Source organism: Salvia miltiorrhiza, chromosome 6 (assembly GCF_028751815.1).
Source record: "Salvia miltiorrhiza cultivar Shanhuang (shh) chromosome 6, IMPLAD_Smil_shh, whole genome shotgun sequence".
NCBI classification, from domain to species: domain Eukaryota; kingdom Viridiplantae; phylum Streptophyta; class Magnoliopsida; order Lamiales; family Lamiaceae; genus Salvia; species Salvia miltiorrhiza.
Genome location: NC_080392.1, coordinates 38,684,659 through 38,711,862, shown reverse-complemented (window position 1 = coordinate 38,711,862; position 27,204 = coordinate 38,684,659). Strand labels below are relative to the sequence as shown.

General features: G+C 36.3%; 3 protein-coding genes, 1 long non-coding RNA gene and 1 other non-coding gene across 6 annotated transcripts in view; all 5 read left to right on the top strand.

Annotated features, from left to right (window-relative positions):
• The window catches only part of LOC130989443 (pleiotropic drug resistance protein 2-like), a 41,794-nt gene extending 37,226 nt beyond the window's left edge, over positions 1 to 4,568 (top strand). Inside the window, exons 2-4 of one of the 2 annotated variants that reach the window (XR_009090600.1) lie at positions 2,776 to 2,948; positions 3,754 to 3,935; positions 4,035 to 4,568. Coding sequence is in view for 1 of the 2 variants with exons in the window: in XM_057913455.1 (XP_057769438.1) it covers positions 2,748 to 2,948; positions 3,754 to 3,935; positions 4,035 to 4,203 (552 nt within the window). In the remaining variant the exon portion in view is untranslated. Of the gene's footprint in view, positions 1 to 2,739; positions 2,949 to 3,753; positions 3,936 to 4,034 lie in introns of those variants that run through there. The other variant, XM_057913455.1, reaches the window with a different exon arrangement.
• Positions 4,569 to 5,819: 1,251 nt separating this feature from the next.
• LOC130989461 (uncharacterized) lies at positions 5,820 to 7,851 on the top strand. Its single transcript, XR_009090607.1, has 4 exons — positions 5,820 to 6,049; positions 6,375 to 6,442; positions 6,555 to 6,620; positions 7,453 to 7,851. It is a non-coding gene; the product is annotated as an uncharacterized LOC130989461 (long non-coding RNA).
• A 3,812-nt stretch (positions 7,852 to 11,663) lies between these two features.
• LOC130989432 (bidirectional sugar transporter SWEET6b-like) lies at positions 11,664 to 13,387 on the top strand. The gene is made up of 6 exons (XM_057913436.1): positions 11,664 to 11,776; positions 12,167 to 12,203; positions 12,306 to 12,522; positions 12,618 to 12,779; positions 12,877 to 12,999; positions 13,095 to 13,387. Exons 1-6 carry the CDS (start codon positions 11,734 to 11,736, stop codon positions 13,218 to 13,220), a joined length of 708 nt encoding a protein of 235 aa, XP_057769419.1. The 5' UTR covers positions 11,664 to 11,733; the 3' UTR covers positions 13,221 to 13,387.
• A 732-nt stretch (positions 13,388 to 14,119) lies between these two features.
• Positions 14,120 to 17,165, top strand: LOC130989403 (peptidyl-prolyl cis-trans isomerase CYP38, chloroplastic). Its single transcript, XM_057913386.1, has 7 exons — positions 14,120 to 14,496; positions 14,629 to 14,925; positions 15,030 to 15,229; positions 15,798 to 16,033; positions 16,173 to 16,315; positions 16,457 to 16,528; positions 16,625 to 17,165. Exons 1-7 carry the CDS (start codon positions 14,329 to 14,331, stop codon positions 16,850 to 16,852), a joined length of 1,344 nt encoding a protein of 447 aa, XP_057769369.1. The 5' UTR covers positions 14,120 to 14,328; the 3' UTR covers positions 16,853 to 17,165.
• A 9,573-nt stretch (positions 17,166 to 26,738) lies between these two features.
• Positions 26,739 to 26,845, top strand: LOC130991117 (small nucleolar RNA R71). Its single transcript, XR_009091080.1, has one exon. It is a non-coding gene; the product is annotated as a small nucleolar RNA R71 (small nucleolar RNA).
• The last annotated feature ends 359 nt before the right edge of the window (positions 26,846 to 27,204 follow it).

The window sequence follows — 27,204 nt, the reverse complement described above, 5'->3', positions numbered from 1 at the left end:
TAGCTAAAAAGTTGGATAGCATAGTGTAGGGTGGCTGATGGGATGTATGCTTTTAGCTAACTTTTGGGGCTGATTGGACAAATAAAATCCCTCAGGATAAAATTGTCGAAACTGTAGAAATTCTTCAGGGTTGGCTAATTAAAACTCGTGAAAATGCTTGAATGCTAAATTAAATAAATATGCAATGCATAAAAATTTAATAACTGAATTTATAAATACTTTTGTAAATCATTTTTGTTGGAATTAAAATAAATCCATTTTCTTTATCCAGTGTGAATCATCTTAAATCTAAGTTCAAAATTATTCTAAACTTAGCTCGAGGAAACGGGGTATTACAATGGAAAACCACGTGAGAACATTTTGGATTACCTCCAAAAGTGTTGATCTCATGAAAGTTGGCCCATCTATTGAGAATGGAATAACATCACCTTGAAAAGAAAGATGTATAAAATTAGATTTGGTTTGATTGTTTATCATCTTCAAGGAAAATGAGATTTGATTATAAAGGCAATCATATTAGGAAATTCACCTCTAGCGGAGAATCGGGTCCGATCGGATTGAATTGTATCATGTGGTTGTTGCTTCTTAAAATCTTAATAATGAACATCTCGTGAGGAATGTAATGGCTAAGAGACTTAGATTGGTTGGAGATGTGAATGGTGAGGAAGTTCTCTTGTGAACTATCATTTGGTGTCGTGACTTTGCTTGAGGACAAGCAAATGATCAAGTGTGGGGGGTTGTTTAGCCCTATTTTGTGATGAATTTGTTGGTGTTTACGTCTTATATTGACTTTTATTTTGATCTCTTTCACTCAAGAGTTGATTGATTTGAGATTTTGTGCTAATTTTGTTGTCTCTGGATTTTATGCTCAAATTGATTAATATGTGGACAAAAATAAAGTCAGAATTTAGTTGATTGGTCTGAATAAGAATCGAAGTTCGTCTCGATACGAGTTCGTAGGCAAAAACGGATCAAAAATCCGACTTGAAATGAGGGAGAACGGGCCAAAACAAAACCGCTGCGCATTGCAGTGCACGGCGGCCGCCGTGCCCATTCTGCGAAGGGAGTCCACGGCGCCGCCGTCTGACGGCGGCCGCCGTCGCGGTACTGTCAGTTACGTTTTTGAGGGTTTAAAACCCATTTTTTAAGGGTTTTGGCCCCCATTCTCGACCCATCCAGCCTCCAACTTCATTTTACTGTATTTTCCTAGTGTTTTGATAGGGAGAAACACATTAGAAACTCTCGGATTACGCTAGATCGTCGTTTCCTTTAATCAATTGTAAGTTCTATCTATTGAATTATCGAATTCTACAAGCTTTCTTGGTTGCTCTTTTCCTAGATAATTGAATACGTTTTGATAATGATATTTAGCATTGATTTATGCTTGTTAATCTTATTGCCTAGTTTGTATAGTTAGATTGTTGGTTGATTGTTAGAGTAATACTCCGTTGAATTTGTGTCGCTTTTCATTTACATGTTCCTTAGGAAAAATCATGATTTATATTTGCCATAGATTTGAATGCTTGTTTATTTTCCTTGCCTAGATAATTGTTGCTTTATGATTTTGGATTTAATTATTGATTTTTAGATTGTTAGATTAGAACCCTAGTTCTTTATGTTGTCTTATTGCTTTCTTTACCTGTTTCCTATCTTTCGCCTAGATAAATTTATATGCTTTATTTTAATTACGTATTATTTAATCAAAGAGAGAGTGTCAGACCCAACCTTCTTATTATAGTGTTTAGGTTTATTTCCCGTTTTCTGTGCGTAGCATGATCAGAGCCTTGTTTAGCCTTTCTTGAGAGACGACTTGGGTTAGCTTATTACACAAGGACGACCTCGTACGATTGCGAGTCAATCCCTTAGGTGTTTTGGGTTGAGACAACATACATTCTCTTAGACCTTAGGCAAAACTCTGTTCACCCAGAAGCCAAAGGTCAAACTTGCTTCAAATAACTTGTTCTTTGTAAGTATAGTTGGCACTCGTTCAAACCTCCCCCCATAAGAGTGTTTTGAGTGATTCGGAGGTCAGAAGGGTTTTCTGTCTCTGAGAGTCTTAGCACGGGTTGTGTTAAGTAAGAGAAATCCGACGCGAGTGAAGCGTGGGTACTGAAGAAGGGTTTTCTTCAGTGTACGGTTGTGTGCACCCGGCAAGCACACGGTTTGGTTTGCAGTGCACCTGTTAAGCACTTGCGGAGTGGATTGTTGGTCTGATCAACCAACCGTGGATTTAGGAAAGAGTTTTTCCGAACCACGTAAAAGTTTCTGTGTTGTTTACAACTTTCAGTTTTACATTCTTACTTGTGTTATTTCAATTGATAAAACTGAACACTGACTAACTGCAAAGAGAAACCATAACCAACAACTTGCTCCACCGAGGCTATTACGAAACTAAGTTTAATTTCCGCTGCGTATGATATTAGTCTGACTGATCTATCTTCTGATAGTCAGGAAGAGTGTTATCATCTCTGTTTTAGCAAACTCGACTGAAGCCCTTACTTGCATCAGTTAAGTTCCAGCAACTTAACTGGTAACTCTTTACTGAAGAGCTTTCAGTATCAGTCGTCAACTCTGTTTGGTCAAAACTGATTTCAGTAAAACAGGCGTCTTTGTTTGCATGCAAAGTTTCGTTTTGATCTCTGACTGAGATCCATCTGATTGAGGATTGTTGAAAAATAGCCCATAGGTGTATTCCCCCCCAAACACCTATTCGAGACCCCCAGGACCTAACAATGTGGTTGTGGGGTATGTCAAAAATTGTGGTTGCGGCCGCAGTGGCTCAAGACCACGGCCATGGTCGTCCACCACCGCGCCGTGCTGGCACCCTCCGCATCTCCCTCCTCCCGTCTCCACACAAGCTCTCATTTCCCCCCGACCACAGCCATGGCACAGCCGCAGCCAATGGCTGCCCCGAGCCTGGCACCACCGCCGTCAATGGGTGTCTCAAGGTCTGCATTTTCTTATTTCCTCTTCTTTAACCCTAGCAGTACCCATTCAACAAAACACTGTCCTGCATTCTCCGGTTGCTTTTTCGTATGTCTTATTTAGTGCGTCTGTATCTTCATCGCTGCGTGAATGATTCTATTGCTTGGATCTGGCGGCTGCTTAGTGATGAATCACAGTTTTTAATTTGTCGCTGATCGTGTTTTACACCCGTTCTCTAATTTTGGAGATGAAAAAAATCCAGTTGCCTGTAATAAAATTGGATCTTTATTACTTATGCTTAACTTTAGGTCTCAGAAGCTGTTGATAGTGTTATCCATGATTGTGTTGATTAACTGCTGTTTGTGATATTATTTCATAATTTTTCATTGTACTTAAATATATGCACCTGAATCCTTAAACAAAGTGATAATTATCTGTTGTCAGCGACGAGAGTACTCCTATTTTTTCCACAATAAATCAGTTGATTTTATACTGGGTAGTGGTAAAAAGTAATGTGATAAATAGGAAAATTTATTTTGTTTAATTGCTTGAATACAAATCTAATCTTCAGTTGCCCCTGGAAATTGGTATTTACGGTCTTTATTCAGAGATGATAGTTGTGTATGTCTGATAGAAATATGAAATTCCTATGTGACCAAAAATTCTTATCCGACAACGATATAGTGTCATGCACAGAGATGATGATGGCATGCATTTTTTTATAAATTTTTGTTTTATTTATATGAAGTATTGACAATAATATTAAAAAGTTTCATTTTTCCGTCAAAATTCTACAGTCTTATCAGTGTTATGTTCAATGGAATGCAGGAGCTTGCAATGACAGTTTTTAGGCTTCCTGTGTTTTTCAAGCAGAGGGACAGTCTATTCTACCCAGCTTGGGCCTTCGCGTTGCCAATTTGGGTGCTTTGTATTCCCATCTTTGTCGTGGAGTCTGCATTGTGGATCATCTTCACCTACTACACCATTGGATTTGCACCTTCTCCTGTTAGGTACTTTGCAAGTGAATATTCAACAACAAAGTATAAAAATGAGGACTGTGAAATGGCTGTTTTGATTGATTATTGATTTGCTATGTGTACTTTTTTCAGGTTCTTCAAACAACTGTTGGCCTTCATTGGGGTGCATCAGATGGCTCTCTCCCTCTTCCGTTTCATTGCTGTAGTAGGAAGAACTCAAGTCGTTGCAAACACATTTGGAACTTTCGCCTTGCTGTTGGTGTTTGTGTTGGCAGGCTTTGTTGTTGCAAAGGGTAAATAAACAATCAAGCATCTTTCAAAAAATTATGACTAATTCGGGTTTTCTATCTTTAGACCGATTACGAGCCTGAACAAAAAATTGGAGACCCTCGAATGCGAACATGAATACCACAGTGAGTGCATAAAGAAGTGGTTGCTGATGAAGAATAGTTGCCCTTTATGTAAATCCCCAGCCCTGAGAGTCGATTGATGTTGGCCGAAAAGTTTGAACCTCTTGGTAATTATTCTATAATCAAGAGTACTTGATTCATGTATTATATTTTTGTATATACATGCAAAAATATTACTGCCTCCCAAAATGTATAGACCCATTTGTTTGTGGTGCTTATCATGAAACATGGAGTAGTATTTAATTTCCTACTTGAATTTGCCATGTTCTGATTAACACATAGTCACTAAACTGCATTCGTAGTTTGTTTCATACTCTTAGAAGAATCTGACTTCTTTTTTGGTACAATTTTGATGTGTTTTTAGTTATTTATTTTTCATTTCAATGATTGTTTTGATTATTTTTAGAATATTTTGGTTGTGCTTTATTTTATGATTTACAATTTTTGTGATTGAATTTTAGTTATGTAGATCGCATTAAGCCTCGGCGGGTATCCGCGGGTCGCGGGTATAGGTGTCAAGTAGTGGTGTACAAGAAGTTGAAATTTTCTCTAAAATTTATTGCAGTTTCGTGGTGATTTATTTGTTGGGTGGTTTTTGCATTTGTTGGGCTCCCCTACCTCTCAAGCCTCGGCGGGTATCCGATGGGTAGTTGGTGATGGGTATACGATGGGTAGCGGGTGGCGGGTATCTGCGGGTCGCGGATATGGATGGCAAATAGTAATGGGTGGCAAATAATTTTTTTCAAATATACGTTTCGTTAAGTCATATTAAGGGTGAAAGTCATCTTTAATTTATTTTTTCATTTTAGTTTGATGTGTAACGTAGACCTATATCATATTAACAGTTTTTTTAGTGAATAATTTCCATAATTTATAAATATTAATAATTTTTACATTTTTTTATATAAATTATAACATCAAATGATACCCGTCGAAATTCGACGGGTTACACACTAGTTATAAATAATTACCTGATGAAATTGACCGGACGTTATATTAATATAGACAAGTAATATATATATATATATATATATATATATATATATATATATATATATATATATATGGAGAAGTTCAAATAAGAACCACTAATAAAATAAGAACGGAGAACCATTTTAAGTCATTCGATCATCAAGATCTACGGTGGATGCATCATCTTGATGGATGGATGCAGATGCTGGGTTCGAATCCTGAAGGGAGCAAAAAAATTATTTTTTTCGGATGCATTAATTTGTATAGCAGATGCAGTAATTTGATTGGTTCTTATGTTCTCACGATAATTGTGGTTCTCACTATAACTGCACCCTATATATATATATATATATATATATATATATATATATATAGGGGGCGGTTATACATTGAACTCCCCTTAGCATATAACTTAAGAACTAAAACTGACCTTAGATCTAGTTCAATTTAACGGCTTAGATTAAATATTAGGTGTATCAACTGATTCATTTATTTTCTTAAATAATTCGCGCTGGTTTCGAGGATGAGGGTAATTTTGACATTATTCTTTGACTTTCCATATACCAAATAATATCTTTCCGGATTCTATGAATCATTTATTGACATTTGAGTAAAAAAAATGGGGCTGAGCGAAGAACTAGAGGCGGCGAAGCAAAGTCGGCGGCGAAGCAAAGGGGTCCGAATCGAAGGCTGAAATCCTTGTATTTCAACAACTTTCCAGCAACGTTCACGGCGCAATGGCGAGAACAAGATCTAATCAACAGGGTTAGATTTAATATGCAAAATTCTATGAAATTTCAGTTTTATTTGTTGGCCGTGTTCTTATTTTACATCAGAGTGGATGTTTTTTCACCTATATTAATCTTGGCATAACTAATTAAAATTTGGGGGGGGGGGGGTGATATTATGTGTAATATTGTAGAAAAATATTGATTCATGAATTTCTTCTTAATTATTCGCACATAGAATTTTAGAATTTCATTTGAATAAATGTGTAATTGATGTGTGAAGAACCATTTATGCTATGTTGGGTTATGAATTGGGACTAGTGTTGTTGTAATCTTTATTGAATGTAATGGTTGTGAAGCAGAACACGGGATCTGGACACCGCAGCCAAATACGAGATCTGGACATTCGGGGCTAGCCACGGGTTATGAGGTGTGTTACTTAAATTTTTTTTTTGTTTTTTTATTTCATTTTTTAATTGGTCTTTATGTGATATTACTACGCTTAATTTTCTAATGATTCGATGGCAACAATGAATATATAGGTTCAGGAGCCGCAAATTCTAGCACCAACAGCGAATGTTGGGGTTGAGGGAGATGTTATGGTTGACGTAAGTGTTTAATTACTAATTTAGTTAAATGTTGTTTTGATGCGTTAAAATTATGCATACATTCGTGACTTATATCCTATTTAAGGAGGATTATGATTTAAATATGAATATTGGCATCATAGTTAGAATTCAATTGGGTATATTAATATGCGAATTGTGCATGGTGGTGTACGAATTATGATGCATGAGGTGTGAATATAGTAAAATGACTTTTCTCTGTTGGCTTGTCTACATTTGTGAAATAAAGTAGGTTTAGATGTGAATTATTTTGATGTAGTATGCGAATTATCAGGACTAGTGTGTGAATCGATTGACATGGCTTTATTCCATATACTTGTGTGTTTATATGAAATATGGTAGATTACGTGTGAATTTTTATGATTAATGTGCGAATTGTCATGAGTAGCGTGCGAATTAGGTTACATGGCCTAATTCCATATACTTGTGTATGTAGTTGTAACTGATCTCTCAGTTGCGAATTATGATGATTTATGTGCGAATTACGATGAATGAAGTGTGAATCGAGTGATGGGTGATAAATTATTTATTTGAGTCATGGTGTGTTGTGAAAAATCAGTTAATATAATTATTGGTACATTTCACATGTATCATCATTATTCGCATGATTAGTGATAAAATTCACATCTTTATTAGTCCCAACATGCGAATTATGATGAATGAAGTGCGACTCGAGTGAGGGTGATAAATTATATATTTGAGTCATGGTGTGTTGTGAAAAACCAGTTCAAATAATTACTTATACATCATTAGATTATGCACACGGATTTTTTTTTTACTTGAGGAATTAATTATATTTTCTAATCATGTGCAGATCGGGTGCACTGCATAGGTTACTGTAGCTGAAGAACTACATAACATGCCTCGTGTCAATACAAACATTGCAAGGCGTGGAAAGGAAAATTTGGGAATTACAGTATATGGGATAAGAACAGTATTCACAACGCAATGGAGACAAGTGCAAAGCTTAGTTTTGAATCTGGTGTGGAGGCTGCGAATTCCAACGTTGACTTCATGTTGCTTGGAAAGTGATATCTTAATTATTATTTTTCGACAATATATAGGCATGAAACTTTTAGTTATGTTTTGCGTTTGAAAAATAATTTTTTTTAGATGAGTTTGGCGTAAACATTATACGAGATGGATTTTTGTGATCTCTTGTTATTATCCAAAATAATAAATTTCATGATTAACATGATGTTGGTTTATTAAATTATTGGTTCATGCTTTAGCCTGAAAATTGGTTTAAAATTGTTGGGTTTTGTGATCTATTGTTATTATCTAAAATAATAATTTTCATGTTTAGCCTCATGATGTATGAATATTTAATTGATGTAAATTTATGATTTTTGTTTATGATCTGCACTAATAATATGTAAAAGATTTGTGCATACAATCCAACAATATGAATATACAAGTTAGAAATGAAATATTATGACAAGTATGTAGTCATTCATTTATATATCAAGAAGGCGAAACTATACCTATTAATCTGGGTATCGATTTGAAACCACAATTAAAGTACCAAATTTTTTAATCGTTAATTTAATTTTATACCAAAGTTTTTATGTTCACTATAATCATGCAATCGGTACCTGACTCATTCAGCAAGTGCGTGAATATGATGCAATAATACATGAATAATTCAGTTTGTAGGTAATATTTCAGTTTGCATGAATAATTCAGTTTGTAGATAATACATGAGTATGATGCTTCGTTATACGAATATTTCAGTGTATGTGCATGAATAAGATGAATTAGTATGTGAATAATTATTATATGCGTGTGAATAGGCAAAAATTTTACTGCTGCGTGAAGTTATATATTATCTTCTTCTTTTTTTTGTTTACGTGTTTGAGTATTTAAGAATGATAAAGAAATAATGGGATCAATTCAATAATTGTTACTGATGTAAACGATCCCTTTAATTATGGAAAAGATAACCACTATGAAATTAAAATTACCTTTGTATCCAAATATTGAAAGTACCGTGAATTTGATGCATAAAATCTGGATCAAATCTGGCCGTTTATCTTTAGAGATCCATTGGCTTATAATGGTTCTTAATTTATATCCTAAATGTAGTTCTTATTTTAGCCTAACCCTATATATATATATATATATATATATATGAATAAATTAACTGTATGTGTATATTAATTATTATGATATCCAAGATTTTATTGCGTGAATTTATAATGTAAGTCGGATGTCCTATAGTCAATTTTTGTTTAATATGAACCCTCATTTAATATTTGAGTCAATATATCAAAATATCTATGTCTATTGTAAACCGGATATTTATAAACATTAAAAAAAAAAAGCTAAAAAAATATATACAAATCAGATATATAAAACATGTTTACTCCCTAGCTACTGTGAGTAGGAAACGTAATTCCCTGATCAATTAGAATTTGAATTTTAATCAAATTCACAAATGGATAAGGGATAACATGATCATAACACCGAATCCGATAATATTTGAAATTAAGATCAGTGAGTTATATTAGGATATGAGTTGTGTTCCATATACTATACGTAAGGATAACAATTATAATAATAAAATATAATATAATTATAATCGTACCTAATATTTCATAAAACTAAAAATTAATTATTACTTCTAAAAATTCAACTACCAACAAAAAATTTATTGATTAAAGTTGAATATTCTATCATTCAGGTTTATAAAAAAAAGCAATATTTTTTACATTTTTTAAATAGATAAGTGGAGAATAAATAAACATAAATTAAGCCTCGGGTATGTTTTACTACAAAAGGAGTTATATAATTGATATACATCTTGATAAGTTATCCAAAATAAATAATATCTGCAGTCGCTAATTACGTCGTCGCTAATTCAGTAATAATAAAATAATAATATATGTTGGAGTTACTGACGACAACTAGTTAGCGGCGGTAAAAAGCCGTCGGTAATTGACCGACATTTCACAAAATTCGGGTCGCCTGGATTGTCGCCGCCGTGCCGTCGGTAATTACCGCCGAGGTCCTCGCCGCCGCTAGTTGTGATCGGTAATTTGACTTTTTTTTGTAGTGCTTCCACCACAAATTCAAATAAATGATACTCACTCCGTCCCAGCTTTTAGTATCCAATTTTTCTTTTTTTGGATGTCTCACATTTTAGTATCCATTTATATTTTTAGTAAAAGTAGGTTGGACTCTTACTTCACTTTTAATATTTTAACACTCACATAAATGGTGGGACCTTTATTCCATTCACAACACAACTAACCACTTTATTAAAACCGTGCCACTCTTCAATGGATACTAAAAGCTGGGACGGAGGGAGCACAAACTTTGTGTAATAATAATATCATCAAGTGCATCTGTGGCCGAGCTATACGGAAGTGCATCGGACTGAAAGTAAGCATTTCATCTATGTTTTGTCACATCTCTTCTTGACAACGTACAAGCCTGCACAAGTTTCTTACAAACTAGTTTAAGTTGATTAAGGTTGATGTTACATAACATAGATCATGAATCAGCAAACAATACCTCGACACGGATCAAGTCATTTTCCCTTTCATGAGCTACAATAGCAAAGCAAAAGTTAATGCAACAAATATTTTCAGTATCCAGTATTGAGCAACAAATTCAAGGGCAACCATACCATACATCACTTGATTGAATCTAACCAAGTAAAGTGTAACTAGATCAATTTAATCAAATTTAATTTAAGCATGCTGTTTTGTTAATAATAGTGACGGTTGATACCTGAAAAATCGCCAACAGCAATTTGCTTCATTGCAATAACGACAGGGAAGCCGCCGCCTTTCTCAGAGAGAGATTTTTTCCGCCGCTGGTTCGATTTTGAGAGAGTCGCCGCTGGTTCGATTTTCCGCCGTTCGCAGAGAGTCGTCGCCGCCGTAGCGAGGGAGATAGGTCGCCGCTGGTTGGATTTGTGAGAAGAATTTGAAAATTTTGAAACAAAAAAAAGAAATTAAATGCAATTGGAGCACAAATTTGCCAATAATTTCATTAAATAAATTCAAAGTTTAAAACATGCAAAAAAAAACAAAAAACAAAACAAAAAATTGAAACAAAAGTATAATTTGTAGCCATGGCCCACAATTTTCTTGCTTTATGTGCATGGAGTTGGGTTCTATGTGTAGGAGTTGGGTTTAGGGAGTTGAGCCAATATGGCAATTTGCAATGGAAGGGAGCTAGCTCCCAATTCCTTAGAGAAGCAAAGGAGCTACCAATGCCACCACCCTAACTGCCGTTATTAATTTTGTTTAATTAGGATTTTTTTTTTAATTATTAAGGTCAAAGTTCAGTTTTTTATTTTGTTTTACTATATAATATTTTTAAATTCAAATTTTATTTTAGTTTTTGCACCCTAATAAAGTCATACTTTTATGTTGACGACTATATATATCCTAAACTATATGATTTTGGACGTCTTTTGGATATCATAATCATAATAATAATAATAATAAAAAAACTTAAAAAATATACAAAGCAGATATATTACTGTGACTAGGAAACGTAATTCCCTGATCAATTAGAATTTGAATTTTTATCAAATTCACAAATGGATAATTAAGGATAACATCATAACACCGAATCCGTTAATATTTGAAATTAAGATCAGTAATAAAATATAAATTAATTATAATCGCACCTAATATTTCATAAAACTAAAAATAAATTATTACTTCTAAAAATTCAACTACCAAAAAAAATTTATTGATTAAAGTTGAATATTCTATATCATTCAGATATTTATAAAAAAAAACATTATTTTTTGCATTTTTTAAATAGATAAGTGGAGAATAAATAAACATAAATTAAGCCTCGGGTATGTTTTAATACAAAAGGAGTTATATAATAGATACACATCTTGATAAGTTATCCAAAATACAATATTTTGTTTTCCTAAAATTTAATTTTAATGTTTCTTAATAATTTTGTTGTCGATAGGATTAAGAGATATACACAATCTCTTTAATTCTTGTTGTAGTGTAACTCAAACACTTTTTGAGTATCTATATAAAGCTTCTACCTCCATTCTCTTTTACAACCATCGATCTTTCATATTTTTTCTCTCAATATTTTTACTCAGTTCGCAAAGATGCACGGAGTAAGTTTGATTCGTTTCGTGGTCGGCGTCATTGGTATGTATCTTTTCTTATTTTACTCCATGCATCCGTTCAATTCATAATGACTCAAACACTGTTTTTTTGGTTTTTGGAAAATTGTCTATTTTTGTGTTGTGCAAATTATGATCGTTGATATAGTTTGCTTTATAATTTGATCAGAAAAGACTTATTTAGGTAGACAAATTATTACATATATTGTTATCTTGCATATGTTACTTAATTCTGTTTCATCTAATTGGAATTTTGTATTCTTCTGCATTCTATATGAATTCATAAATACATATATTTAATACTTTCTTGAATTTGTGTAATCATTAATATATGTTTTTTGTGTTTAATTATTATTACGTATCAGATTGGTTAATTACAATAATTTTGACTAGTTTTATCTCAAATTTTGTGTAGGCAACATAGTATCTGCCTTCCTATTTCTCTCTCCAATGTAAGTATATAACTCTCTTAATTTCTCTTTGGATTTTCTTTCTTCCTTTCTGTTTCTCTCTAAAATTTCCTTTCTGTTTCTCTCTAAAATTTGGGATGACAGGCCGACATTTTGGAGAATCTATAAAAACAAAAACACCGAAGACTTCGATTCATTTCCATATCTTTCCGCCTTCATGAACTGCATTATGTGGATATTCTACGGCATGCCCTTTGTTCATCCAGACAGCGTGCTCATCATCACTATAAATAGCTTTGGCCTTCTGTTGGAGATTATATATTTGATTACTTTCTTCATCTACACCTCCTCCAAGCAAAGGGTTCGTAATTCTCATCATATATATGTATATCCTCCTTTAAACATTCACTTAATTAAACTCTAATTAATTATATATTTTCTTGTTTTTCCAATCAGAAACGTATAATTCTAGGCATACTTCTTGAGCTAGTTCTTTTTGCTATAATCATCGTCGTCACCCTCCTCGCCCTCCACACAACCACTAGGAGGTCTATGATTGTTGGCATTTTATGCGACATCTTCGGCATTCTTATGTATGCCTCCCCTCTCTCCACAATGGTATGTAAATTTAAACCCTAATTTTTTTTTTAATTTTTTTTTACGTGACATGTATATGTATTGATGATAGTGAAATTATTTGTGTTGCCTCATGCAGAGACTTGTCATACAACAGAAGAATCCGGAGTCCATGCCGTTTTGGCTCTGCGTAACTGGCTTTCTGAACGGCGCCATATGGTTTTGCTATGCTTTTCTCAAGAAATTTGATCCTTATCTTGCTGTGAGTTTATTAATTTACTGCTAAAAATCAAATCGGTCAATTTTTTCCAGTAATTAGATACGTATATAACTTTATATTAAAATTTGTGTATGTAGTTTGGAAATGGCGTTGGAGGAGCATTTGGGGCATTGCAACTCTCCGTCTATGCTTATTACTACTTCAAGAATTCTCCTTCAAAGGATGAAGTCAAGCCGGCTGCCCCTGCTATAGAATTAGTTTGATAGTTTCATCTATTTTTTTTTTTAGATTTTATTTTAGTTTAGATATTAAGTTAGTAGTTTATTTATAGTTCAGGTATTAAGTTCTAGGTATTCATTAATTTCTATGTTTTGGAACGAATTTTTCTGATGAATTTCTTTTATTATTATTCTTTAGTACTATGACATTACGTAGTTTGATTCATTACAATTTTATGCTATCTTTTTTTTTTTTTGAGGAAGAAGAAGAGCTATATTAATTCAAATCCGAAAGAGCAATATTCGAAAGCCAGATTGGAAAATCCGACTTCCAAATCATTACATCAGATAAAGACAAAGCAAGTCTAGCAAGTTCATGCGCGGCTCTATTAGCCTCACGACGAACATGTAGGAACTCCAGCACCACTGTCTCGCGAGCATGAGCAAAGGCCTCATGCAAATCGTCACACAACGAATCAGAACCATGGTGAGTATCATGAAGCAGATGAGAGTCCGAAAACAACACCACAGGACCCAAATCTAACGACAAATTTTATGCTATCTTTTTAATCTTTATATATTCTTAATTTAGTTTTACATATAATGTAAAATATAAAACATGACTGATAAAATAATTTATTTAATTTACACGATTTGGTTTATTATGAATAACTCTATTAACATTCTAATCATCCAATTATATAATTATTTATAATCTTAAAATTAAATGAATTATTTAATCTTTCTCAAAGCCCTATTCAATCAAAACCAAACATTGATCAATAAATGATCCGAATGCTAAGGTGATCCGACCCGAAAAGACCGGTTACTTTAATGGATCCGAATTCGGGCCTCAATCTGAAATACAAGGCCCGAAATTCAGTTGGAGAGCTGGCCGGGCCAGCAAAGCTGGATTTGAAGATGAGCTTATCCGTAGTGTGAGGTTGACTCCAAGTCTCCAACCTTCTACACTTCCTCACCTACTCTCTCTCTCTGTGGATCGCATTCTCTCTCTCCTTTTCCAGATTTTTCTTCCGCCACATAACCTTATCCTCTCCCTCCCAATCAATATCCCTTTCCCAGTTTCATTTGTCGCGTGAAAATACACCAATGTTGCTATCGCTGTGCTGAAACTTTTGCGAGTTTTCCATCAATGGCGGCTATTATTTCGTGCCACGCCCATTCCTTCTCACGTTCGAAGGCAACTAACAATTTTGCCAGCTCTAATTCTCGGTCTAATTGCATCAAATCGCCTTCTCCTACTCAGTTTAAACCTCTGTGCTCGCAAAAATCAAATGAATTCGAATCAATCTCTCAACAGGTGAACTCTTTATTTCTTACAATTGACGAGCTACACAGAATTACATTCGCACACACACAATGTCATCGTTAACGGTCGACTTTGTGACTACTGATTTTGGATAATGCTATTTCTAATTGATGCTTTAAACAGAGGGATTGGTTTCCATCGATAAAAAAGAGCGCGATTTCGATTGCGCTGGCAGTAGGTTTGTTGGGAGGGTTTAGCGATTTGGGAATCTTGGAATCGGCCAATGCCGCAGCCATTGCTCCGGCATTGCCGGATGTTTCAGTTCTGATTTCTGGGCCACCAATTAAGGACCCTGGAGCTTTGCTGAGATACGCGTTGCCGATCGATAATAAGGCCATAAGGGAGGTTCAGAAGCCTCTAGAAGATATTACGGAAAGTCTGAAAATTGCTGGTGTGAAAGCTCTTGATTCTGTGGAAAGAGTGAGGGATTTTGTGTGATTTGTTGTTTGTTTTAGTAATTTTGTTTCTTTCCTGAAGTGTTTTTTATGATTGTTTGTGTTATTGTTTTATTGCTTGAGCTGTAGAATGTGAGGCAGGCGTCGAGGGCGCTGAAGCAGGGCAGGACCATGATAGTTAAGGGGCTGGCGAAGTCGAAGGTGGATGATGGGATCGCTTTGCTTAACAAGCTGGAGGCGGGATTGGATGACATGATGAAGATTGCGGAGAACAGGAACCGGGATGCAGTCTTGCCCAAGCAGAAGGAGCTGCTCAATTATGTTGGAGGGTGAGTTTAGAAGGTTGTTGTTAAATAATTTGAGTCTTTGAAGATGAAATGTGATTTACTGTCTTTTTTGCATATTTTCTTGATGTTTTATTAGGATTGAAATGGTTTTAGCTATAACATATATGCATTGCTTCGTATTACTTAATATGATGTGTGATTTCGAGTAATCTTATGGAGTTTGGTCATGCTGATGGTTTCCAAGAGTTTATGAGTAAGTAGATGGGCTCATATTGGTATGCTTGTATTGTCTAAAGCTAAGAGTGGATTATTCGTATTTACGAGCTAGGCGGTTTTTTTTTTTTGTTTCTATATGGATTATGGACGATGGACAAGAATGGTGCCCTCAAAAGAAGAAGCAGATTCATCTATGGTAGCATATCAAACCTCTGTATCCGATTAGAACCGCTCATCATGGCCTCAGTCCTCGAATTTTGTCGTGGGATCCTATTTAGGTCTAGAGAGTGGAGAGAAAAACAAAGAATTAGCCCTTCCTAAAATATGTTCATCTCATTTAGACCCTTGTCATTGACTGCAGCTGAGATCTTCCTGGGGCCTTGGATTTCTGCAGTGTTGAAGAGGATATGGTCGATGGCTTTCCGTATGAAGTGCCTGAAGAGTACAAAAACATGCCGTTGCTGAAGGGAAGGGCAACCGTAGATATGAAGGTCAAGGTCAAGGACAACCCTAACCTGGATGAGTGTGTATTTCGTATTGTTTTGGATGGTTATAATGCCCCTGTAACTGCTGGAAATTTTGTGGATTTGGTGGAAAGACATTTCTACGACGGAATGGAGATCCAAAGAGGCAAGTATACTTAAAGAGGGTTTCTTTAATATTTTCCCAACTTGTTTGATGTTATCATGCACAAATTCCCTAGGTTTTATTTTATTGAGATATCTATTTCAGTAACACTTATAGAACTGTAATTTTGTTTCTTTTCTAGCGGACGGCTTTGTAGTCCAAACAGGAGATCCTGATGGTCCTGCGGAGGGCTTTATTGACCCTAGTACAGAAAAAATCCGTACTATACCTCTTGAAATTATGGCGGAGGGAGAAAAGGTGCCCTTCTATGGAGAAACTCTAGAAGTAAGTTGTTACAACTACCTTGTGGAATCAATTACCAACATGTTAGGTTTTGTGTAACCCTTTGTCACTTTCCCTTCACCCGACTGCCAAGAGCATTAAGTTTTCCTTCGCAAATTTCATATGATGCACGTTGTTGTACAGGAGCTCGGTCTATACAAGGCTCAAACAAAACTTCCATTCAATGCATTTGGAACCATGGCCATGGCTCGAGAGGTAAAATTCTAAGCTTTGCTTGGCTCGTTTAACTTATTTGATGCCGGTGCCTTCAAGTAGCAGGTTCTTGAAAACTGTTGGCTTTGTAATCGTCAGGAATTTGAGGACAACTCTGCATCAAGCCAGGTATTTTGGCTGTTGAAAGAAAGTGAACTAACTCCTAGCAATGCCAACATATTGGATGGTAGATACGCGGTGTTCGGCTACGTCACAGAAAACGAGGAGCTTTTAGCAGACCTTAAGGTTGGTGATGTTGTAGAGTCGATCCAAGTGGTAGCAGGCTTAGATAATCTTGTTAATCCGAGCTACAAGATTGCTGGTTAGGTGAATCTAGTTCCTCCTATTGGTTTTATCCATCGAAATTTTCTGCCTGGAAGAGAGAGAGAGAGAGAAAGAGAGAGAGAGAGAGAGAGAGAGATCTTCTCATTCTTTGTACTTAGTTATGCTGTTGTCCTTCGTCGAAAATCAAATTAAGTTAGTTGGATGATCTCGATGTAACACAGCATGCGTGTTTTCTCATTTTTTAGCAAATATTTGTATGTAAGAGGAAAACATCTTTATCTTTGAAGAGTCTTTTCATTGTAATAATTTGTGGTTTTGTACTTCAATAAATTTACTTAACTCGTGATTCACTGTATGTTACAGCCATTTAATAAATAATTTCTTGCAATTATGTACTGTATGAAGGGTTTAGGCAATTGGAAGCATTTAGAATTCGCTGTTGTAGATGAGATTATGTGGCAAAAAGATTATGACGACTCCCCTCTAAATAAGTGAAAATTTAAAATGCCTTGTTCCTTTAAGTTGTATATAAAAGACGTCATTTCTTATAAATATAAATATTTTATAGTCAAAATTTAAATACCCTTTGATGTTAATAATTTTGCATGGTATTTTGTGAAAGTCTTATATATTTGACCGATTTAACATATACTCCTATAAGTAAAAAAAAATAAAAAATAAAAATAGAAAGAGAACGATTTGACAGTTATCGGTTAAAAGCTCATTTAATTGGCGGGTGGTTAGGTCATCTAATCGTCCGGGCGTCCAGATCATTTGATCGAGTGACCAGATTATCGAGCCACCCAGTTCATCTAGCCACCTGGTCAAATCGGCCGTCCGAGCGGCTACATAATCTAGCCACTAACTTGATGAACTTTTGACTTATAATTGTCAAATCATTTTCTAAATTAAATTCGTCTTATATATTTCTGATTGATATATGTCTGATCGGTCAAATGCGTAATTTTTTTTACAAAAAATCAAACAAAGCTATCAACATTAAAAGATATTTATATATGCTCATTTAATGTGGACATAAAATGCTTTTGTTTATAAAAGATGATATTTTTCATATACAACTTAAGAATTATGACATTTTTACCTATTAACAGTAACACCATCTAAATTGTATCGGAACTTACATTAGAAAAAATATCTTTTGGCAATGACATCTAGGAGTGGTTAACTGGTTATTATATAAATCATGTATATTGTATAAAATAAGTCTAATATAAATTAGCTATAAAAAATTATAAATTCGTTATGAAAAACAATAAATTTAAAAAGGGTTAATAGCCGAAAAATACACGAACTTTCACGAAATTTGCATATTGCACATGACCTTCAAAAATAGCCCCAGAATACACAACCTTTTACTTTAGTTGCAAATTGCACCCGCGTTGACTACCACCTTGATCGGTGGTGACGTGGCTGTCGGATTTTGTTGACGTAGACGATTTTTAGATGTAGTAAATCGACGTCGTTTTGTCAAGATCTTCTAAATTAAAAAAATCAAAAAATGGAACGCCGCCATCGGCCGTAGCCAACCTCTGGTCTCCACCGTCTCCAGCGCCGTCCGTCGACCACCGTGCACCGCCTCTCCGCCCACCTCTCTCATCACTCCAGCATCACCTTCTGCCCCACCCCGACGCACCCTACTGCCACCACCGCTCAGGCCAGCGCCCCAGATCCGCCGCCTTTCCAGCCAGCGCGTGGTCCATAGACCACCGTGCACCGCCTCTCCACCCACCTCTCTCATCACTCCAACGTCACCTTCTGCCCCACCCCGATGCACCTTGCCACCATTGCTCAGGCCAGCGCCCCAGATCCGCCGCCTTTTCCAGACACCGAGTACCACTTCCACCTCCAACGCACCGCACAGCGCGGCCTTGTCTCCAACCGCCGCGTTCCACCACCACCGTTCACGAACGCCGCCGACCACCGAGCCCTACACCTTCAATTCACCGCCAACTCTGCAAAACCCCCAAATCCCCTACAATCGCCGCCAACTCTGCAAAACTCCCAAATCTAGAACCACAACCACCCCTCTCTCTCAGTCAACGATCTCCCTTTCCTTCCCTCTCTCCCTCTCCTTTTCCCTCTCTCGATTCCTGCAACTCTGGTGCGAGGTCAGAGGTAAAAAGGAGAGAGGCGGTGGTGCAATGGACAGATGGTCGGAAACAAAAACGTGAGAGAGAGAGAGAGAGAGACTTGTTTTTAGATCTGCCGCCTTTTTCCAGGAAGCTAAGGAGGGTTTAGTTGCTGCGCCTGAGGTCCGACGCCTAATTTTGGTGGAAGAGCTGGCCAGCGGTGGTGGAAAAGTTTGAGGAAGGAGAGATGCGGCTGTGATTTTGAGAGAGAGATGATTTTTTGTTTTTTTTTTTAATTTGTTCTAATAAAAATGACATGTGTATTGCTGGATCAATTAAATTGCCACGCGTATTGCCACCTACAATAAAAATACCACGTGTATAGTCCACGTCATTGCCGGTCAACTTTAATTATGGCTGGAGTTCTCGCCGTGTGCAAATTGCAACAAAATCAATAGTCCGTGTATTCTGGGGCTATTTTTGAAGGTCGTGTGCAAAATACAAATTTGGTGAAACTTCGTGTATTTTCTGGCTACTAACCCATTTAAAAAAGTGAAAATTTTGTCATCTATGAGATTAGCACTATAATTTTTTTTTTTACTTTGGGGGAGGGGGAGCGGTGGGGTTTGATCTCTGGACCTCACTGTTCGTAGACAGGAGTTCGCACCGCTTGGTGTCCCCTGGGGGACACTATAAATTTATTTTAAGGGTTAAGTATCAAATAAGTCCCTAACATAGGAGCCCTTTTCACGTTTAGATCCTTATAGTTGAACTTGGTCTAACTAAACCCCCAAAGTCCTAATTTTCATGCAATTAAACCGTCATTCCTAACGTGGACTAAACGTCGTCTGTCATTTTTTTTATTTTAATCGATGGGCCCCACATTTAACTACCTCAAATCCCCCTTTTAATTTGTGGATATTTCCATAGTCGTAAGAACCCTAAATCGATACTAGGGTCACAAAAATTAAGAGTTTCTTTCGTAGTTTCTTCGAATTATTGTTGGGTTTCCCTGTGTTCTTAAATTTTGAGTAGAGGCATGAGTTTCAATTCCGTTTCTGGGTCAGGGTCGACCTCGTGGCGCGGTCGACGACAGTTTGAGGGATCCGATAATCCAAAGTTTTGTGTTTGCGAATCTAAAGGTAAAAGGTTGAGGGCTTCCATGATGACATCATGGACGGATGAAAACCGGGTAGAATGTTCTATGGATGTAGAAATTGGAAGGTATATTTCGAAGTTTCAATAATTTTGTTTGTGTTGAATTTCGTGGCTTGAAAGCTCTTTCTTTTCTCGTTTTACCAGACGAACTAATTGTGGTTTTTTTTATTGGATTGACGAACCAATCATTGAAAGAGCTAAGGAAGTTATCAATGACTTGAAGAAGGAGAACTTGAAGCTCATAAAGATCAAGAGTGAAAGCTCAAAAATGGCAGCCATGGATGTGGAGTCTGAAATTGTTAGGCTTTGGGAAAGTTATGCAAGCAATGAAGAAAGATTCAAACAAAATGAGGAAGAAAATTAGAATAGTTACATTTATGTTTCTTGCTTCTTGGTTGATGTTAGCCTATTTTGCAATAGCATAATTCTCATTTGTAATTTGGCTAAGTATCCTGTTTTGGAAATGAAATAGATTATCATTTTGGGGTATGTACAATGGTTTTGTTATTGTAAATGAATAAGTACGAAGAAAGATGATAAAGCATTCATCATTGCACTAAAAAAAACTGACATCATCTGTTTACATGTTAAAAGCTCCATGACATAAAAAAAAAAAAAAAAACCAAGCTGCCATCATAAACTAATAGAACAAGTTCTGACAAAAACTAACATAAAAAGTATCATATAGGAACATGTTCTAACATCAACTATATAAAACAAAAGCATGGTGCAATAAGAACAACCTTCAACTTGTTGTAGAACCAATTGTGGAATCAACTTTCTTGTCACGAGGGGATCTCCTGAGGATAGTTTGTTCCTCAGCCTGTTTTCATTTGCCTCGTGGAGCCTTGAATGGCTTGGATTCCATCTTCCTAACCTTTGATGCGTCTCCCTATCCTTTTGTTGCCATTTGTTTTTTCTTCTCATTCCTTAACTCCATTTCATTTGGAATGGGAAACCGAGTGATTGGATCAGTGTCACTGGGTGTGCCCTCATTTATCACAACAGATTGTGACATTCCTGGCTGCAAAATGTTTTAACATATCTTAGAATCCGAACTCAGGCAAATAATGTATCAAAAAACTTAGAATCATAACTGAGGCAAAGTTCTTACATTGAGAACGGTCCTTCCACTCTCGGGGTTGATATAAAGTCCAATTCCTATAGAACCCATTCTTGTCTTCAACTTGGTGGGTTCAGAAGATGTTGAAGCTTGTGTACCCTGTGTTACCTTACAATTATTAAAGTAAAAAGAATTAGAGTAATATATTAAGTACCAACAGTTGAATAGATTGCTAAAATAATACCTGAGTTGCTCTTTTAGGACAAATATGTTTTTTAGGGCTCTCACTGTTACAAATGCTACAATGCTGCTTCTGGCCTTTTCTTGATAATTTGTGGCTTCTTCTCGGTTCATTTGGAGCACTAATTCTCATTTTTTTGGGTCTGCCTATCTTCTTCTCCACTGGAGGAGGCTCCACTGCATCAGACTCCTTCACTTTCCAAAACTTCCTTCTTGGAACAGGTTGTATTGAATGCTCGTAGCATTTCATGTAGCATGACTTGTGGTACCACTGTGACATAACACTCAGAGGGTCCATAGAAGAGTAATAGAATGCAGCAATTGCATGGCAACAAGGAACACTGTTAGTTCCCAACTCCTACATGTGCATCTCTTCCTATCTAAGGACACGGTGTGCTTATCATCATATTCAACAATTTCATATTCATCTTCACTATTCCAAATGACATTACAGATCATAGAATCACCTTTTGCAGCCTCAAAAAACTTCATTGCATTTGGAGCCCATTCAGATTTCCAACCATGAACACTACCTCTTCTATACGTAATCTTGGACATGGCAAATATCCTAATATCCCTAGCATACTGATAATAGGCTTGTGCCTAGCATCCATAATACTAGATTTAAAGGATTATGAGATGTTATTATCAATCATGTTAGTACAGCTGATCGCTAATTTCTTAACAACAATAACTGCAACTAAACAGTGTAATCGTAGCACAAAAATAGCAAGCAGAGTATCGTATCCACATGGACTATTATAACGAATCACCTTAAGTAATCCTAAATAAACTCTAGTAATATTCAGGCAAACTCAAATAAGAATGAAGAATAAAACTAAAATCAAAACAAAGCAAATAAAATATGATAAAAACTCAAATAATTAAAGACTCTGACCCTAGGGATGTACTTTTACTAATCAATTACATGCATTTAATCTATTGATTCAATTACCAATTTAATCCAACCCTGATGAGAGATCACAGAACTTTTCACAAGCTTCTCTAACGAACACCTATGAAAGTAGATTAATTTACCCCCTTCACATTCAAGACTCCAAGGAATAAATTAACTCCCAAGCGTACATAAAGAATAGCTCCCTATAGTTTCACCTATCCCATTCAAGTGTCAAGGCTACTACTATAACATGCATTCCTGAATCGGCTGAACAATTATCGCATTCAAGACTCAAACTGAACAGCTAGACATGTAAATTATTGGCCAAATAATTCACAAGAAATTAAGCACCAGAAATCATGAATCACAAGTTGGAAGACAAATTGATATCAATAAATCATACACACATAATTAATCAGCTATGTACAAACCCTATGTTCAGATTAACGAACTAGCCAGACATACTAAAATAAATCAAAAGCATAAATAAAAAGAAAGCAATTAAAATAAATGAAATAGATAAAACCCGGAAGAAATTCTGGATGAACAGCTTGAATCTGCAGAAATAATCTAATCTATGAAAACTGAATGTAAAACTTAAAAAAAGTAAAAGAAAAAGAAAGGAGGTGGAGAGATGTGAAAAAGATGTGCCTAATAGGTCAGACAAAGGACCTATATATAGGCACAGAAGATAAATACAGTACAGAGCTCAAAAATACTGATAAAATCCGAAAATCCCCAAAATCCTGAAAATTCGGAAATTCCCGTCGGGTACTATTCACTGCTATGCGCGACTTTCTTGTTTTGGCCATATCTTTCTCTTCCGAACTCGGATTTACAAACCGTTTGCGCTCACGAACTCCTATTGAGACGATATACAACTTTTATTTCAGCACAGTTTTCCAAATTCGGACTCAATAAACCTACAATTTCCTTCAAAGTTCGAGTAAGAATCATGTTTTACAAGATAAAGCAATTTAAGCACAAAACAATCATCCAAAACTCAATTTCCTATAAAATTAACATCATATGAACACTAAAACCATGGAAGTATGAGTGTTATCAACTCCCCCAAACTTAAGCCATTGTTCGTCCTCGAATAATGAGAAGAACACAATCAATAACACGAATGGGTAAGAAATCTAGTTCATCAATGCCTCCGAAAAATAAAGGATAATAGAATTCTCAAATCCTCAATAATTAAGCACAAAAATCACCAATAAACACAACCTATAGCAAAATCAACCTTGACATTCCAAACAATTGAATCTCACAAGGTATGTGTATCACACAACTCTCAATTTGATGGAACGTATAAGACGTGTATGCTCTCATCGAATTCAATGCAATATAGATCACTTACCATAGGCTTGCCAATCGTCTACAATCTCCATCGCTAATAGTGTGCCAGGACTAAGATCAAAAAAGTCTTTTTCTTTGCGTTATAATGTAGGGACATTGGCTAAGGTAGAGAAATATAGGCTAAGTGACTCAAATAGATCAAGAACACCAACCTTATGACTTCACTAATCAAGCATGGAATAAATTCCATCTTCCACCCAACTATATCACCATAATCAGCACAATTCAATGGATTAAATCATCAAAATACAAAACTAAACACTCTTTTATGCTCTCCATTTATTTCCAACAAACAAAGTCGATTTTCTAACAAATTTCTCAATAAACATTCGACTTTATATTTTTTTCTTTTCTCTTTCTTTTTCTTTTCTTTTTTTTTTTCTTCTTTTTTTTTTTCTTTTTCTTGAACAACTTTTCTTTTCTTTTCTTTCCACCACTTTTCTAGAGCTCATAAGAGTAAAAAGTAACACAAAATCATCCCTTCTTTTTCACAACCCACTATGAATATTCACCACACAAAAAATTCCCATATACTACATCACCCCCTATCATCCAGCTAAAGAATAAAAGCTAAATAAGCTCAAAGTGGATAACAAAGGATAAATTTTTCGCTGGGGTCAGTGTTTGGGAAAAATTGTAGCTAATAAAAGATGGCCTAAAATCATCTGCTAATCCTGGGCACAACAGCAACCTCGACACAGAAACCATGACAAGTTCTAGAAGATCACCACATGCATGACAAAACTCACAACAAAGAATAAACTGTGTATGATAAACAGTTATGGCTCAAATCCTCACAGGTTTATTCAACGTCCAAAAGTCAAGGTCAAAATCACTCTAGAATTATGCAAATTAGTTCCAATTATGCTTAAATCATCAAAGAAAAATCAAATTCCAATTTTTTTTCACAGCAATCATCATTGGCATCTCACCAGAAATCTAATGGAGCGATAAACAACTCAAAAACAAAACAAACATACACCACCAACCAAGCAAGATAAAACAATAAAGCCAACAAAAATAATAAAAGTGATACACATATCTACTCTCACCCCCCTCCCCAAAACTTATTACAGAACATAAGTTCGAAAATAAGTTTGGAGGGATGATGATATGTGTGTCATTACTCACAGAAAAACATGCTCCATGGTGGTAGTATGAACAAAGCGCGAGTTCCCTCATCTTCCAAGCTCAACACTGCACTAAAACCCCAAACAAAACAACAAAACAAAAAGAAACAAAACGAAATTAAAATAAAGAAAAACAAAATAAAAACAGTTGGGTTACCTCCCAATAAGTGCTTAATTTAACGTCTAGAGCTCGACGATGCCTCAAAAATTCATGGAGGTCGGAAACAGCACTCTAACCATTGGAAAGCTTTTCTACTCTTGGGTGCCCTCTCCACAAAAACACTTCTCTTGGCTCGAACATCCTCCACAAGCATTGCCCCCTTCTCATTCTTGTTCCGAAATATCCGGAATTTCACTTTCTTCTTCTTGGGGGTATGGGTTTTCAATGACCCCCCATCATGCTCCAAAAACAAACACATCTCAAAATTCAGAACTTCTTTTGGCTTTGGAGTTTTTTTCTTGGCTTCATACTTGGGCAGCTCACTCTTCTCAACCTCTTTATCCTCCGAATTTACTAGAAAACTGTCAGCCAAATTAATCACTTCATTCTGGGGAACTTCCTTTGGTGGAGGTTTCTTGAAAATCACAGTTTTCCCAAAGGCTTTCAATGTCATCGTCCCCCTTTGCATATCTAGCTTTGCTCCACATGTGGCAAGGAAAGGTCTCCCTAACAGCAAAGGCATCTTTGGATCCTCCGGAATATCCAACACTATAAAGTCGACTGGGAAGAAAAAATCACTCACCTTCACAAGCACATCTTCCGCAACTCCTAGAGGTTTAGAGCAAGACTTATCAATAAGCTGAATTTTCTTGTGGGTTGGCTTCAAATCCTCCAGCTGCAACTTCCTATACACTTTGAGAGGCATGACATTTATGCTTGCTCCGGTGTCACACATCACTTTCTCAAACAATGACTTTTCAATCTTTACAGGAATATTGAAGCTGCCCGGATCTTCTCTCTTTGGAGCCAACTGATACTCCTTCACTGCGAGCACCTCCTCAAATTCATTGAATGCACTCTTCTTTTCCATCACAGCCTTCACAATTTGCACCTCATTTGGCTTGTTTCTCAAGATCTCCACGGAAGGAATATTCACAGCCAACTTCTTAAATGTCTCCAAAAATTTGGAGCTTTGCTCATCTAATCTTGGCCTCGAGAATGGAAGAGGGGGAGAAACAGAAATACCTTCATCCTCAACTGAATTATCAACCACTCGTATGGAATGACATTTCTGATTTTGTTGAGCCTCGGATTGAACTGAGTGTTGCTAGGAAATTGGCCTGGCTTGTGCTGCGCAGCTGCTTGGTTGACCATCTGACCAACTTGAGTCTCCAATATCTGCACTTGCTTGGACAGTGCTGAAAAATTATTTCCAATTTGACCCACTTGAGAATCCAAATTGGTCATCCTTGTATTAACAGTTGTCTTCATACTAGACACCTCTGTTAAAACCTACTGCATCATATCCTCAAGCGATCCCTTCTTCGGCTTATTTATAACTCCTCCACTAGACACAGAAAACCCAGGTGGAGGCTGCAAAGCATTGTTGGGATTTGAATAGGAAAAATTTGGATGATTCCTATTATTGGGATGATAAAACGGATTTCCGCCTTGATGCCCCTGATAGCTTGGTCTATTGACTTGGTACTGCTGCTGGACATAATTAGCATCCTCAAACTGTGAAACATCAGATAAACTCGGCTGCTGAGGAATTTTTGCTAGCAGTGCTTTTCTCTCCAACTCAGCTTTTGAAGAGCTTCATATTTCTCCTTAAAATCATCTCTCTCATCATGCACAGCTGCAATTTTTCTCGTAGAATTTCTGTCATTCGGCCATTGATAACTATTGGAGGCCATCTCTTCTATCACACGATAAGCCTCCCTTGTATTTCTATGGAGAAGACATCCACCTGCAGTAGCATCCACCATACTTTTTGTGAGACCAGTCAAACCATTATAAAGGTGAATGATCTGCTGATACTCCGTGAAACCATGTTGTGGACAGTTCCTGAGCAGCTCACGAAATCTTTCCCAGGCATCATGAATGGTCTCATCTCCTAGCTGGGAAAAGTGAGAAATCTCCGCAATGATTTTCTGAGCTTTAGAAGCAGGAAAGTATTTTTCCAGGAAAGCTCTACACAGATCCTCCCATCCAGTAATAGCACCTCTGTCCAAACTCTTGAACCACTCCTTCGCTCTGTCCCTGAGAAAGAATCCAAACATCTTCATTCTGATGGCATCTGGTGGCACTCCATTCTGCGTAATAGTGTCGCAGATATCTAGAAACTGAGTGATGTGAGCATGCGGATTTTCAGAAGTCGTTCCACTAAACTGTTCAGCTTGCACCATGTTTATCAATCCCGGCTTCAGCTCGAACTTGGTAGCCTGCACAGTTGGTCCCCATCTGCCTCCTTGAAATTGATCAACCCGAGGCTGATACATGTGATTCAGTG